The 16,839-nt window shown below is 43.5% G+C and overlaps 1 protein-coding gene across 2 annotated transcripts in view; it reads left to right on the top strand.

Annotated features, from left to right (window-relative positions):
* Window positions 1-14,017: 14,017 nt before the first annotated feature.
* The window catches only part of RNLS (renalase, FAD dependent amine oxidase), a 202,838-nt gene continuing 200,016 nt past the window's right edge, over window positions 14,018-16,839 (top strand). The window contains exon 1 of one of the 2 annotated variants that reach the window (XM_060768773.2): window positions 14,018-14,307. In XM_060768773.2, coding sequence (XP_060624756.2) covers window positions 14,184-14,307 — 124 coding nt within the window. In that variant the 5' untranslated portion in view covers window positions 14,018-14,183. The remainder of the gene's footprint in view (window positions 14,308-16,839) is intronic. The other variant, XM_060768774.2, reaches the window with a different exon arrangement.

Below are 16,839 nucleotides of genomic sequence, written 5' to 3'. Positions count from 1 at the left end.
TGCCAACTAATTTGTCACATTTGACTTCTAAAACTAATAATAAGAGGTTGGAAATATGTATTTTATTCTTATAGTTAAAATATCAGTTTGAATAGATTCTACCCAATTCTGTTTTCTCAATTCGCAAATATTAATTCATGTTTTTAAAAAAATATGTTCCAGTCTGCTCTGACTAACATCTGTAAAAAGGCCTAGATGACATTGATAAGAACAGGTCAAAATAGATGCAACTTTTTATAGGAATCTGTTATAGAGCCACTATCTATGTTGTTGCACAATCACTGATAATGTTTTCTTTACACACACCCTTCCAGCTTGGGTAATATTTATTTAACAAAGTGCCACCAAAATCAATGCAGTTCTTTTTCTCTGAAAGTTTGTGTATGCAACAGAATTAAGTACATCTGTCAAGAAATATGAAAATTCAATTGAGGTTGAAGCCCCCTAATACAGGGTGCAGCAGCAGAACTTCTTTTTTTCAAAACTTAATAAAACCCATTGTATGAATCAGGAAAAAAATTGTATAATGTAAGGTGCATACCTAAAGTTTTGTTTTACATAGTTTTGAAGATCAAATTAGGTAGGTGACGTCCCCCATTCTCCATACACTGAGTAAACCGATTTCTGGTGTTTGTCATAACTCTTGCCAGCATGGCAGGCGTGATGTTGGCAATTTCTTCCTGGATGTTGGTCTTCAAATCATTTAGGGTTCTTGGACGGTTCACATAAGCATGGGATTTAAAAAAAAAAACCATAGAAAAAAATCACAAGGGGCCAAATCTAGAGAGCGGGCCGGCCACTCCAGATCCCCCCTAATTGACCTGAGGCACTCTGGGAAGTGTTCCCTCAAAACAGCCATCGATGCTCTTGAAGTGTGTGCAGTTGCGCCATCTTGTTGGAACCAAATGTCCCCTAAGTCCAACCCATCTAGCCATGGGGAAAAAAATATCCTGTAACATGTTTACATACCGGTCCAAATTCATTGTCATTGTGACCAGGGACCAATAATTCCAGCTGAGGAAATTGCACACCACACTGTGATTTTAGGTGAATGCAAAGGCCTTTGATGCAATTCTTGAGGGTTGTTGTCAGCCCAGTAGGGCATGTTTTGTTTGTTGACGGATCCACACAAATGAAAATGGGCTTCATCACTAAAAAAAAACAATAGCATCCTCAGGGATGGCTTCAAGAAGAACCTCACACGCATTCCTCCGAGAATTGAAGCCATGTTCAGAAAGTTCCTGCACAATCGCCATCTTGTCAGGATGGAAATGAAGATCATCATGAAGAATTCTCTTCACAGAATGATCGGAAAGTCCAAGGGCAGATGCATGTTTGTGCGCAGAACGCCGTGGTGATCGCAACATTGAAGCTCTCACTGCCTCAATGTTCTCAGTTGATCTAATGGGCCAAGGTACTCCAGTTCTTTGTCTTGTCGCACTTGCAGTTTGTCTGAATGTAGTGGCCCACGTCACAATTAATTTCCCGTCTGGGACAGGGGCCAATGGGGCTAAATTAAAGCGATTCTGAAAGGCGCACTGGGTTGCGATCACAGAACATCCGCTCTAAAAGTAGGCCTCAATGGCAAAAGCATGCTCCTCACTGTTCCAACTCATGATGGCGACTGAACTGTGTCAGAACAAAACTTTATACTCCTGCCTCTTGAATGAGACCACTAGTGCTCTGCTACGTCTTCAACCGACTAAATTGTGCGCATTTTAAAAAAGGAAGTTATGCTTCCTCACCCTGTACTTATGCTCAGTCTTAGGAGTCATGTTCAAAATCACCCAGTGGATTCTCAGAGCTCTGCAGGGATTTGGACTCTACACTTGTAACCAGTGCTCAAATCACTGCACCACACTAGTTCTTCTCTTGATGAAAATAACCCTCAATGACAAAAAACAAGGATTTTGTTGGGACATTCTTTAAAAAAACCAAAATAAAATGATTTATATCATGGAAGATTTTGCAAGTATTCAGGTAAGAACTCTATAGACTTTTTGGATCTAGTTCTATATCAACTTTATAACAAAATATGTTCTTTTCTAGGTCAGAAGATTAATACAAAAACAGAAATAAAACAGGACTTCAATGTTTTAAACATCAGTATGCAAATCCAATTTCAAACCAACAGGTGCCCCCCATGTGAATATATACAGGCAGTTCCTGAGTTACAAACATCCGACTTACAAGCGACTCATAGTTAAGAATGGGGGTGAGACAACAGGAAGTGAGAGAAATCTACCCCTCACTCCTGGAAGAGTTTTCATGGGGGGGAAAGTGTCACCACTGAAGCTTTCCCACCAATCCAACTACTTCATCACACTAGAGAATGAATCCACTTTAAATCTGGTTTCTGCCTCCTGCAGAATTCTGGGATTTGTAGTTTAAAGCCTCCTTCCTAAACTACAAACCCCAGAATTCTGCAGGAGGCAGCAACTGGATTTAAAGTGGATTCATTCTCTAGTGCGATGAGGTCCCTTGTTTCCATAACAAACCAATTTTTTTCAAAATCAAATGATCACAGGGAAAGAAATTGAAGTGACATCTTCTGAACAGGGGCACAGACAGCAATACAAACACCACAGGGGTGTTGACTCTTCCCTTATGCTATCCAAAGCTATCTGTCTATCTATCTATCTATCTATCTATCTATCTATCTATATCTGGGGGTACACTCTGACTAAAAGGTCATGAGTTCGAAGCCAGCCCGGGTTGGAGTGGGTTTCCAACCAATTGTGTAGCCCGTTGTCGACCTTTGCAACCCGAAAGACAGTTGCATCTGTCAAGTAGGAAAATAAAGTACCACCTTAAAGTGTAGGGAGGCTAAATTAACTAATTTATGAGGCCATAAAGACTTCAGCAAAAGCATGCAGGGAAGTACTTCATCAGTGTCGCAGATGGACGATGAAAGCGACAGCTCCCCTGGCAGCCAGAAAAAGTTAAATAGCCTCTGTCTATGTCTGTATATGTTGTATGTCAAAATCGGCATTGAATGTTTGCCATATATGTGTACACTGTAATCCGCCCTGAGTCCCCTGCGGGGTGAGAAGGGTGGAATATAAAAGCTGTAAATAAATAAATAAATACACTTTAAAATGTACCTGTTCCAACTTACAAACAAATTCAAGTTAAGAACAAACCTCCAGAACCTATCTTGTTTATAACTTGGGGGACCACCTGTAGTATGATTTGTTTGTAGTTGGACTACCACACCTCTGTAGTCCAACTACAAACTTTTTTATTTTATTCAATCATTGAATACAGCTAAATTATAACAAGAGGACATGAGATTACAAATTAAGAATATTTCAACAGAATTTATTGCAATGCAACCTGAGCCCTGCTACATGCACAATGGAGGACCTTCTTATAGTAACATCAGAGGCACTCCAAGTGGCCAGCTACTGGTCAAAGGACATTTAATCAACTACCAAGATTACAAACTTTGTGTTTTGTTTGTTTGTTAAAAATGCAATACAACTGTTTGGTTTGCTCCTGACACGATAAATAAATAACAGAATTTATGTTGGACTGGTCAAACTGCTGCTGCCTTTGAAGAGTGTTCACAGTTTGTATGGAATGTGTTAGGAGGAGAGTGCATATATTTATTTTATGTTGCTAAACAGGCTGCCTAGAACTTCTTTGATATTGGTAAAAGAGAAATATGTTTTCTTGGACTGATATGAGGATGGATTTGGGTATCAATTAACAGCATCTGCAAACTAGCCGAGACGAAGTGTTTTAAATACCAGTGATCAAAGAAAGATGCATTCAGTTGGACAATATTTTACACAAGGATTTCAATTCAAATAACTTTTTGACCCTTTTTCATTCATACATGACACAAAGGATATATCAAGAATATTTAGTGATTGCTCAGAACAAGAGAAATATAAAGTTTCTTCTGTGGTTACTATTAAATATTCAATTTGACTGTAAAACTATTGGGTTGTTGTAGGTTTTTCCGGGCTGCATGGCCATGTTCTAGAGGCATTTTCTCCTGACGTTTCGCCTGCATCTATGGCAAGCATCCTCAGAGGTAGTGAGGTCTGTTGGAAGTAGGAAAATGTAAAACTATTGCTCAAACATGTGTGTTTGATAGAGTTTTTGTGCTTATTTGCTCTTGTAAGCCAAGTTGCCCCTTTGCCCCCATCTGTGTACACCAAGAGCATGTTAACCACTGTTGGCAAATATTGTAAGCTGACCTACCTAAGCTAAGGTGCCCCAACTCATACAGCAAACACCCAAATTTTGTTCTGAATTCATTAGCTGTGCCCTTGGCATGAACAGTATGAGGGCAAATGAGTGGCTTGATTTCTATGACTAAAATGTACTTTCAGCTCACATCGAACAGGAACCCATGGACTATGTGGCCCTCTGCATTTATGTATTAATTCCCAGTATCTTTTACGATTGTTTGTGCTAGCTAGGGCTGATCGGAATTGTGTAGTAACAACAACTGGAGGGCTACATGTTCTTCCTGTGGTAAAGGAAGACCAAACAAAATCCAGTCTAGAACCTAGTTTGAAATATGAAGCCAAGATAATATCAAGCCTGGGGACTGGGTGGGGTTGGTGTAAGAGAAACTTACACCCTTTAGCTCTGTCTAATAGGGCTGGGCGATTTCGTTTCGTTATTTCGTAATTCGTTAAAAATTCGTTATTTTTTTTATTACGAAGCGATAACGAACCATTCAGGAGCATCTAAAAAACGAAACGAATTTTTCGATTCGTTTCGTAATTGCTTCGTATTCGCTTCGTATTTGTTTCGAAATCGTTTCAAAATCGTTTCGTTATTATTTCCGCATGTCTGGGGCAAGTTTTATAGCTGTTGTTTGTTTAATCAGTGAAAAAAAATTATAAATATCACACCAACAGTCAACAACAGAGGGATAGGGAAGCTTCAGAAGTTCCCCCTGTCCCATTTGAAGGTTTTTTAGCGTATTGCACGGTCGCGTCCGCCATTAACGAATCGATTCGTATTCGTTTCGTATTCGTTTCGTATTGTTTCGTAATTTTACGAAATTTCGTAAATATCGAACTTTTTTAAAGAAAAAATTCGGAATTCTTTTAAAAATCAAAACGCACAAAACCCCAAAAAACGAATAGAGTTTAGAAAAAAAAATTCCGTGGTTGCCCAGCCCTACTGTCTAACCATTATACCAGAAGCAATATGTAAAGCTCTAAGTGCAACATAACATAAAGTAATTTCTAGATTTATTTGCTCAGGAAGCGGCCAATAGAAATTGGTAAGATCTGTGTGTACTCTTACTTGTATCTACTGAATTGCATTGTATTAAATGGTAATTTCTCCAGAACTGTAGCTGTATAATCTGCAAGTGTGAAGACTGCAGATCTGGCGGACCCAGAAAGGCCTTTATCCCAGAAGAATCTGCGTTTTAAAAATGCGGATCTTCCTGGGGACCTGTTCACACACACCCCAGAAAGTGCACACTTTCTGGAGTGGGTGTCCAGATACTGTTATAGGATTGACCCACTAGAACATTTGGAGGCCCTACCCCTACCCCCCCCTCCCCGAAGTCCCCAGACCCTTTTGAAAAGTAAAATAAAATAAACTGGCCAACTGTGCATACTGGTTGGGTTTGGGGCTGATTGCCCTGGGAGATGTAGTTCACCCTTATCCAGAGAGCACTGAATCCAGCCAATGACGGACCTGGACCAAACTTGGCAAACAGACTCAACATGGGCAACTGTGAACACTGGCTGGGTTTGGGGATGATTGCCCTGGAAATCTAGGAGTTGTAGTTCACCCTTATCCAGAGAGCACTGAACCCAACCGACAATAGATCTGGACCAACCTTTGCACAGGACCAACATGAAGAACTGATTACTGGCTACCGACTTACTCCAAACCTCATCCCGCAGAGGGAAGCTACTGCCACCCGGCTCCGCCCCCCCTCCTCCCGTTGATCCCTATGTAACACGGTAAATCTCCCATTTTGCCAATGTAGTGACATATGCCAATTCCTCTGGAGCCAGTTTTCCACTGTCCTTTTTATCCTGCATCTGTTCTGGAGTGTCAAATTCCGGATCAGCCCTGGGATGTTTTTGACCCAGTCACGGTGGAGGTGGGAAGAAGTCCTGACCGAGTGCCACCAGGTCTCCCTTTCTCATCATTGTTGTGGTCAATGGGCTCAACATGCCTAGTGTCTGTAATTTGCCCCCTGGAATAATGTTGGCCACAGCTCCAGTAACATGGAAGAGGGGAGGGGGAGAAACTTAATCATTCGCTCTTTCCCACTCATTTTCCAATCACCCTGCCACCTTGACTGACATTAATCCAAGTGACGAGTGATAGATAATAGCCATGTTGCATCCTCTGGCTGCTGCTTCAATGAAAACAGGAGGTGGTGGTGAGGACCATCCCATGTACCTGGGGTTCAAGGCCATATTATCCCGAATCAGCTCCGTGTGCCATGCAGCAACCACGAAGCTGATTTGCCAATGCCATCTAACTCCCTTTCACAGTAAAGGGTTAGAGCAGATGTGCATTGAATAATATACTTTTGTGTTTATAAAGCTATTGCCCTCCCAACCCTGCTATACACCTACAAAACATGGACTGTCTACAGATGTCACACTCAACTTCTGAAACAATTCCTCAGTGTTGCCTCTGAAAAATCCTGTAAATCTCTTGAGAAGACAGGCAAACAAATGTCAACATGTTGGAAGAAGCACTTAAGCGATGCTCCTACGCCATCAACTCTGCTGGACTGGTCATGTTGTCCAAATGCTGACCGTTTCCCAAAGCAATTACTACACTTTCAAATCAAGAACAGGAAACATAATGCTGGTGGATAGGAAAAGAGATTTTAAGATGAGCTTAAAGCCAACCTTAAAAACTGTGGCATAGACACAGAGAACTGTGAAGCCCTGGCCCTTGAGTGTTCTAACTGGAGGTCAGCTGTGACCAGCAGTGCTGCAGAACTCGAAGAGCCATGAATTGAGGGCAAAAGGAAGAAACGTGCCAAGAGAAAGAAGATGCGTTAAGCCAACCCTGACTGAGATTGCCTTCCACTTGGTAAATGATGTCCTCACCGCAGGAGAACTTATGGACCAAGAATAGGGCTCCATAGCCACCTATGTATCCACCATCAAGACTTGGAGGACCAGCATCCTCGGGCTATGAGGGATTGCCTAAGTAAAATAAATATACTTTCCTAACTAGTCAGATATTCACATTCCTAGTTCTGCCATTCTTATTAATTACTAGCCATCCCCTGCCACGCGTTACTGTGGCCCAGTCTGTGTATATGTGTTTTGTGTATATATGTGTGTGTGTGTGTATGTATATGTATATGTGGTTTTGTGCATGCATTGTAATGTATTATTATTATTATTATTATTATTATTATTATTATCATGGCTTTTTAAGTCCCTTCCACTGAGTTTTTCCAGTGTTTTTATGAGTGATGATCACTCGTTGGCCTAATAGGTGTATTGTGCCCAAATTTGGTGTAAATTCATCCAGTGGTTTTTGAGTTATGTTAATCCCACAAATGAACATTACATTTTCATTTATATAGATACAATAGGAGAATTTTCTGATTAATTGTAAAGTGTAGTAAGGAGTGTATGAAAACGAAAAATCTAACTTCTCCAGTTAATTGTCTCCAAACAATTCTGCAGATTCAATTGAGTGTGACAAATAAGGCCAATTCAGAAATCATGTCATGTCAGTCTAAAAGATGACGTCAGTGCATAGAACAGATACGTGTGGCCTGTTGTTCTTTACCAAATTACAGCTGAATTGCAATGACGTCAGTTTTATTGCGGCAAGAAAGAATAGTTGCAAAGAACAATGCTCCCCTCTACTGGCTATTCATAGTAGCAATACAAATTTTCTCTCGGCTCTATGCAGCCTATTATTCTATTGCCTGCATCTTTATTTAGAACATCCCAAACCTAACCTGATTCCTCCTCCAGTGCTTTAAATAAGGTTCCATATTATTTTGCATTCCAAAAAGGAAGGGACCCTTTTGTTTCCCTCCTTTTAATGGCAGAAGAAACGGAAATAGTAAAAGAAATGATGAAAACTAACCTCTAACACTTTGAAAAACATGAAGGCAATAAGGCTCTTCATCTCCAACAATGAATCGCAACATAATATGATGGAACAAAATGTGAAAAATGTTCTGTTCCTGGTCTGAAAGTGTTGTTGCCTGTTTAATTGTGTGGTACCTACTTTGGTTGCAATAGAGGTGGAGCAACCATGGGCATCAGACTGTCCTACGTTTCAACATGGGTTGAGTATCTCTTATCCAAAATCCTAGGGACCAGAAGTGCTTGGGATTTCAAATCCCCCCCCCCCCGGATGTTGGAATACTCATATTTGCATATATATCCAAACCTATCTCCTTTATGATCCAGTACGACTGTTAAGATCTTCTGGAGAGGCCCTGCTTCCGCTCCAGACCTCATTGCAGGTATGGTTAATGGGGTCGAGAGACAGGGCCTTCTTGGTGGTGGCCGCGCGGCTGTGGAACTCCCTCCCCAGTGACATCAGAACAGCCCCCTCGCTCTTAAGCATCAGGAAAAATTTTAAGACCTGGCAAGCTTTTGGGGATTAATATGACCCATAAGAACGGCTAAACAGTTGATTCAATGTTTACACAGCTCAGTTGGTGCTAAACTTTTGATATATTTGATATGTTTTAAGCGTTTGAAAGACCATTTTATTGATATATATTTTTACAGTTTTATAATATTGTGTTTAAATAATATTGTTATTCCCTGAATCTGGCATTGAATTATTGCCATAGTTTGTAAGCCTCCCTGAGTCCTCCTTTGGGGGTGAGAAGCGCGGGGGTATAAGTACAGCAAATAAAAATTAATAAAAATTAAATAGGAACTGCCTTGGTGGGAAGGTAATGACGCTCCATGCAGTCATGCTGGCCACATGACCTTGGAGGTGTCTATGAACAATGCCAGCTCTTTGGTTTAGAAATGGGGATGAGAACCAAACCCTCGAGTCCGACACAACTAGACTTAATGTCAAGGGGAAACCTTTACCTTTACTTTACTTTGAAAGTAAACTTCTTATACTCCAGAATCTTTGTTTTATGGCAGCCACAAACTATGCTGAATAGGTTGAGGCTGTATGAGATATTCATTGAAAAACTAGAGCAAAATGTGCTGCAGGATGTCCTGCAAAAAGAAAGTTCTTGCACTTTAATAAACTTTCCCCATGTTTTTATGATAGAACCAATTAGGCAATGACATTTATAACCCAGAAATAAATTGTGTTCCATAACGTAATCTATCCGCTTTTCATTAAATACTGCATGTAGCCACAAAGATCCATGCAGCAGTATTTTTTGCTGCTGGTCACGGGAGTTGTGTGTGCCAATGGTTCGGTTCCATTGTTGGTGGAGTTCAGGATGCTCTTTGATTGTGGGTGAACTATAAATCCCAGAAACTACAACTCCCAAATGACAAAATCAATCCCCCCCAATCCCACCAGTATTCGAGGTCAAGATGAAGTACTTTGGCCACATCATGAGAAGACAGGAAAGCTTGGAGAAGACAATGATGCTGGGGGAAATGGAAGGAAAAAGGAAGAAGGGCCGACCAAGGGCAAGATGGATGGATGGTATCCTTGAAGTGACTGACTTGACCTTGAAGGAGCTGGGGGTGGCCACGGCTGACAACGAGCTCTGGCCTGGGCTGATCCATGAGGTCACGAAGAGTCGGAAGCAACTGAATGAATAAACAATAGGGCTGGGCGGTTTCGTTTCGTTAATTCGTAATTCGTTAATAATTCGTTAATTTTTTTAATTACAAAACGATAACGAACCATTCTGGAGCAATTTTTTAAAAAAACGAATTTTTAAATATGTTTTGTAAATGCTTCGTATTTCGTTATTGTGTTCGATTCATTATTGTTTTGAGGTCGTTTCGTTATTATTTCTGCATGTCTGGGGCAAGTTTTATGGTTGTTTTTTGTTTAATTAGTGAAAAAAAATTATAATATCACACCAACAGTCAACAACAGAGGGAGAAGGAAGCTTCAGAAGTTTTTGGAGGTTTTTAGCGTATTTCGCGGTCGCGTCCACCATTAACGAATCGATTCGTTATTGTTTCGGAAATCGATTCGTTAATGTTTTGTAATTTTTTTCACATTTACAAAATTTCGTAAATATCGAACTTTTTAAAAGGAAAATTTTGTAACTATTTTAAATAACGAAACGCAAAAACCCCCAAAAAACGAATCGATTTTAGAAACAAATTTTTCCGTTGTTACCCAGGCCTAATAAACAACAACAAAAAGTGACAGAAGATAGCCTGATGTTAAAAGTGTAACAGTAACAGTTTCATACTTCTGGAAGAACAAAGCGTTAAGTGTAACGTTAATAAGCAGATGCTGTGTAACTGCCAAGCATATGCGAACCTGAAAAATCTATATAAATAAAAATGTAGTGTTCATTTGTAGAATTAACAGAACTCAGATGAATTGACACCAAATGTTTCTGTTCAGTTCAAAATACTGAGGGCTATGACTACTTTTTTAAGAGAAGGTTCTCCAGGAAAGCGAAGACTGAAGATCTGGTGGAGCTGAAGACAGTTTTATTGCACACATTAAAGTGGCACAAACAAGTCATCTCTCTCTCATACAATTCTCAAACAAGCCTCATACTTTACACAATTGGTGGCAGTGGTGGGATAGAAAAATAAAGCCTCCCCCCCACCCCCAGCCTGAAGTTTGCCCTGCTTGTTACACAAGGCAGAAAATCCCACAATATCTGCTTTGAACTGGGTTATCTGAGTCCACACTCTGATAATGTGGATAATGCTCTCGCTCCCACCCCCTTCGCAGATGCGATTGGTGGGGACAAGGGAGAGGGCCTTCTCTGTGGTGGCCCCCCGACTCTGGAACTCACTTCCTAAGGATATCAGGCAACCCCCCACATTGGCAGTCTTTAGGGGGAGCTTGAAAACGTAGCTGTTCCAGTGTGCATTCCCTGAATAAGGAATAATCCCCAGCAAAATGTCCTCAGAAGCACTTTAACTACTCTTTGGGTTGCTCCCCCTTCATTTCTTTTAAAACCCTCCTATCAGATACATCCTTCCTCTGTTCATGCCCAGCGTTTATTTTAATTTTTTTAAATTTTAAATTATTACATTTGGCCTGGCCATAGGTTTTAAATTCTTGTGTGTTTTTGTTTACATGTGAGTTATATTAATTGTATTGTTTTTTCTTATTGTTTTTGTTTTACTGATGTGTTATCGGGCTTGGCCTCATGTAAGCTGCTCTGAGTCCCCTTGGGGAGATGGTGGTGGGGTATAAATAAATTATTATTATTATTATTATTATTATTATTATTATTTTCTGCCTTGATATTCTGGTATTTAGGGCTGTGTGGAAGGACCCAAAGATAACCTGGGATCAGATCTTGGGATACAGGGCAGTGTAGATCCAGCCTAAATTCACTTTGTCTTGATTTCGTTTGAGGGGCTGTATTTCCATATTCGTGTCAAGTCAATACAGTTTGGTATAGGATTAGGTAAAGGTTTTCCCCAATATGAAGTCCAGTAGTGTCTGACTGGATGGCCATTTGTCAGGGGTGATTTGAATGCAATATTCCTGCTGCTTGGAAGGGGGTTGGACTGGATGGCCCATGGGGTCTCTTCTAACTCTTTGATTCTATGATTCTATGACTCTGGGGTGTGGTGTTCATCTCCATTTCTATGCTGAACAGCCAGCGTTGTCCGTAGACACCTCCAAGAAGGAGAAGAAGGATTAGAAGAAGAAGAAGAAGAAGAAGAAGAACTTTATTTTTCTACCCCGTCTCCATCTCCCCGAAGGGACTCGGGGCAGCTTACATGGGGCCCAAGCTCAGGCAGAATACAGTTAAAATAAAGCAATAACAATTAAAACAACATAAAAACAGCATAAAAGAACTTAATCAAATAGCTAGCAACAGCAATAACAGCAGACTAATTTTGGAGGGTGGAGGAAAACCACTACGTGAACTAGTTAAAGGATAAAGTGGTTTAGTAAGGTAGATGACAATGTATAATGGTACACTGGCTGCCATTTATTTTCCAAGCCCAATTCAAGGTGCAGGTGCTCACCTACAAAGCCCTGAACGGTTTGGGACCACCCTACCTGCGTGACCGCATCTCCATCTACGAACCCACACGCTCGCTCCGGTCATCTGGGGAGGCCCTGCTCGTGATCCCACCTACGTCGCAAGCGCGCTTGGTGGGGACACGGGACAGGGCTTTCTCTGTGGCGGCCCCCCGACTTTGGAATGCCCTTCCAAAAGAGCTTCGTCAGGCCCCTACTCTAGCAGTTTTCAGAAGGAACCTAAAAACGTGGCTGTTCCGATGTGCCTTCGCAGATTAGGAATCCCCATCCCAAGTCCTAGAAGCACTTTAGCACAACCAATGTTGCTGCACACCGCACTTTTAATCCTACGTTCCTCCTGCCATCTCAGCACTTTTAACCCTGTACCCCATTGCGCCGGCCGAACCAGTTTTAATAGTGTCTTGATGTATTGATGTATTGTCATTGTGGTTATTTTGCTTAATTGTTTTGATTTGCTTTGTTTATTGTTGTGTTATGTTTTCTATTGTATTGTGTTTTGAGGCTTCGGCCCGTGTAAGCCGCATCGAGTCCTTCGGGAGATGCTAGCAGGGTACAAATAAAGTTAATAATAATAATAATAATATAATAATAATGGCATAGGAAAATCATGGAAACAGAGCAAATTAACAGGATCAGTTAATATAATAAAGGACATCAGATTGAATGACAATTGAATTAATGATACAGGCCATTTGCCATAGGAGTCATCAATTGAAAGCACACGAAACATCCACGTCTTTAATTCCTTATGGAATGTGGCTAGGGAGGGTGCCAGCCTAATCTCCCTGGGGAAGGAGTTCCAGAGATGGTGGGGGGAGGGGGCACCACCGAGAATGTCCTCTCTCTCGTCCCCACCAACCGTGCCTGAGATGGGGCGGAGCGAGAGAAGGGCATCCCTGGAAGATCTTAATGACCGCATGGGCTCGTAAAGGAGGAGGCGGTCATGTAGATAGGCAGGTCCTGAACCGTTTAGAGCTTTATAGGTAATAACCTGTGCCTTGTATTGGGACCGGAAACGTATCGGCAGCCAGTAGAGCTGTTTAAACAGGAGGGTTGACCGCTCTCCGTAACTTGCTCCAGTTAACAATCTGGCTGCCGATCTTTGCACCAGCTGTAGTTTCCAAACCGTCTTCAAGGGCAGCCCAATGTAGAGTGCATTACAGTAGTCTAATCTTGAGGTAACTAAGGCATGGACCACCATGGTCAAATCAGACTTCTTAAGACAAGTCTTAACTGTGCAAAGGCCCTCCCGGCCACTTCTGACACCTGTGCATCAAGCGCCAGCACTGAATCCAGGAGGATCCCCAGACTGTGGACCTGTGTCTTCAGGGGGAGTGTAACCCTGTCAAACACAGGTTGCCACCTTATACCCCATTCGACCGAGTGACTGACCTGAAGCGACTCTGTCTTGTGAGGATTCAATTTCAACCTGTTAGCCCTCATCCAGCCCATCACAGCCGCCAAGCACTGGTCCAGGACCTGAGGGGCTTCCTTGGATGTTGGTGGAAAGGAGTAGTAGAGTAGAGGTCATGTGGCCGGCATGACTGCATGGAGCGCTGTTACTTTGCCGCCGGAGTGGTACCTATTGAGCTGCTCACATTTGCATGTTTTCAAACTGCTAGGTTTGCAGAAGCTGGGGCTCACAGCAGAAGCTCACACCACTCCCCAGATTCTAACCTGTGACCTTTCAGTCAACAAGCTCAGCAGCTCAGTGCTTTAACCCACTGCACCACTGCGATTAGGATTAGGATTAGGGAGGCCTATTTGGAACTCTCAAGCAGCTAGAAGCCTCACTTGTCCGCATTATCATGGGTGGCAATGAGCTGTGAGTCCAGTACACAAACAAACGCTCTGTCATTTGGAGGAGGGTGAGGGTTGGTGTGGAGCTTGCTCTTCAGCGCCCTCTGCCGGCGGATGGAGGTAAAGGACGGTTCCGGCGGAGTGGGGCCTCCCGGTTTGGCAAGTCCCAGGAAGGAAAGGAGGGAGGGAGGGAGGAAGAGAAGGCAAAGCAGCAGATCTTCCTCCTCCTCCTCCTCCTCCTCCTCGGTGAGGTGTTCCTTTTCGTGGCCATGGCGCGGGTCCTGATCGTGGGCGCCGGCTTGACAGGAAGCCTCTGTGCGGCGCTTTTACGCGCGGAGTTTCCCCCGGAGCGCCTCTCCCGGATCGCGCTGTGGGACAAGGCCAGGGGCGCAGGTCAGTCTCAGCCTTCCTCCTTTCCCTTCCTTTTCCGGGGCCAGGATTGGACAGAAGGACTCAGAGGGAGAGATCTGGACAGGGAAACAAAGTCTCTTGCCTGTTGGTTAGTTAGTTAGTTGCGATTGTGAGTTGGGAATCTTCCTCCTGGGGAAAGGCGCCCTACCAGAGTGTTGTTGTCATTCATTCCAGGCTGTTCTGAGCCTTCGAAAATGCCACGTTACTCCACAAAGTGGCGCAGGGTTCGGGCTGGATCTACACACTCCCGGTTTAGACCCACATCGAGACCGCGTGGACCCACCCAGTGTTGACAATCTCGACTATGGCAGGCATCCTCAGTAAAGTCTGTTGGAAACTAGGCAAGTGGGGTTTATAGATCTGTGGAATGAAAGGATCCCCCCCAAGGCAGGAGGCAGCCAGGCTTTGAAGCTGCAAGGCTATTCAACGCCAATAATGGGTTTTGCTCTGAGTTTTCTGGGATGTATGGTCATGTTCTGGAAGCATTCTCTCCTGACGCTTCGCCTGCATCTATACGCATCCTCAGAGGTTGTGAGGACTGTTGGGAACTAGGCAAGTGGGGTTTATATAGCTGTTGAATCAAAGGATTCCCTCCCCCCCAGGCAGGAAGCAGCCAGGCTTTGAAGCTGCAAGGCTATTCCACGCCAATAATGGGTTTTGCCCTGAGTTTTCTGGGCTGTATGGTCCTGTTCTGGAAGCATTCTCTCCTGACGTTTCGCCCACATCTATGACAGGCATCCTCAGAGGTTGTGAGGTCTGTTGGAAACTAGGCAAATGGGGTTTGTATACATCAAAGGATTCCCCCCCCCCAGGCAGGAAGCAGCCAGGCTTTGAAGCTGCAAGGCTATTCAATGTCAATAACGGGTTTTGCTGTGAGTTTTCTGGGCTGTGTGGTCATGTTCGGGAAGCATTCTCTCCTGACGTTTTGCCTGCATCTATAGGCATCCTCTGAGACATCCTCAGGCATCCTCAGAGGTTGTGAGGTCTGTTGGAAACTAGGCAAGTGGGGTTTATATATCTGTGGAATGAAAGGATTCCTCCCCCAGGCAGGAAGCAGCCAGGCTTTGAAGCTGCAAGGCTATTCAATGCCAACAATGGGTTTTGCTGAGAGTTTTCCGGGCTGTGTGGTCATGCTCCGGAAGCATTCTCTCCTGACGTTTTGCCTCCATCTATAGGCATCCTCAGAAGTATCCTCAGGCATCCTCAGAGGTTGTGAGGTCTCTGAGGATGCTTGCCAGAGATGCAGGCGAAATATCAGGAGAGAATGCCTCTAGACCATGGCCATATAGCCCGAAAAAACCTACAACAACCCAGTTGTGAGGTCTGTTGGAAACTAGGCAAGTGGGGTTTATATATCTGTGGAATCAAAGGATTCCCCCCCCCCCGGCAGGAAGCAGCCAGGCTTTGAAGCTGCAAGGCTATTCAGTGCCAATATTGAGTTTTGCTGTGAGTTTTCTGGGCTGTATGGTTATGTTCCAGAAGCATTATCTCCTGACGTTTCGCCCACATCTATGGCAGGCATCCTCAGAGGTTGTGAGTCTGTTGGAAACTAGACAAATAGGGTTTATCTATGTCCAGAGTCTTGTCTGCTTGAGGCAAATGCGAATGTTGCAATTGGCCACCTTGGTTAGCATTGAATAGCCTTGTAGCATCAAAGTCTGGCTGGTTGCTGCCTGGTCTGACCTCACAACCTCTGAGGATGCCTGCCATAGAGGCTATTCCCCTCTCAACAAAGGAGTCGCCCAGGCAGTAAGAAGCCAGACTTTGCAACTGTCAGGCCATTAAATACTAATCAAGGTGGCCAATTGTACCAAGGCAGGAAGCAGCCAGGCTTTGACACTACAAGGCCATTCAATGCTAATCAAGGTGGCCAATTGCAACATTCGTATTTGCCTCAAGCAGACAAGACTCTGGACATAGATAAACCCTATTTGTCTAGTTTCCAACAGACTCACAACCTCTGAGGATGCCTGCCATAGATGTGGGCGAAACGTCAGGAGATAATGCCTCATGCAGACAAGACTCTGGATCTTCCACAGATAGATAAACCCCATTTTCCTAATTTCCAACAGACCTCACAACCTCTGCCATAGATGGGGGCGAAACGTCAGGAGAGAATGCTTCTGGGATATGACCATATAACCCGGAAAACTGACAGCAAAACCCATTATTGGCATTGAATAGCCTTGCAGCTTCAAAGCCTGGCTGTTTCCTGCCTGGGGGGGAATCCTTTGATTCCACAGGTATATAAACCCTACTTGCCTAGTTCACAACCTCTGAGGATGCCTGCCATAGATGCAGGCGAAACGTCAGGAGAGAATGCAACAAGAAGGCTGTGTTTTGGAGCAAGTTAGATCCCTAACCCAGCTGCCAAGGCACCAACTCCATTGGGCTGCCCGCTTTTGAGAATGTTGTTTCCCGTCCCCGCCTTCCTGGGAATCTCTGCCCAGGGCTTGGGCGCGCGCTGTTACCAAGGGCTGCGCGAGGCTGCCTCCTCTTCCTCCTCCTCCTCCT

The sequence above is a fragment of the Anolis sagrei genome, chromosome 3, assembly GCF_037176765.1.
Source record: "Anolis sagrei isolate rAnoSag1 chromosome 3, rAnoSag1.mat, whole genome shotgun sequence".
Lineage (NCBI taxonomy): Eukaryota > Metazoa > Chordata > Lepidosauria > Squamata > Dactyloidae > Anolis > Anolis sagrei.
This window is presented reverse-complemented; position numbering and strand designations above follow the sequence as displayed.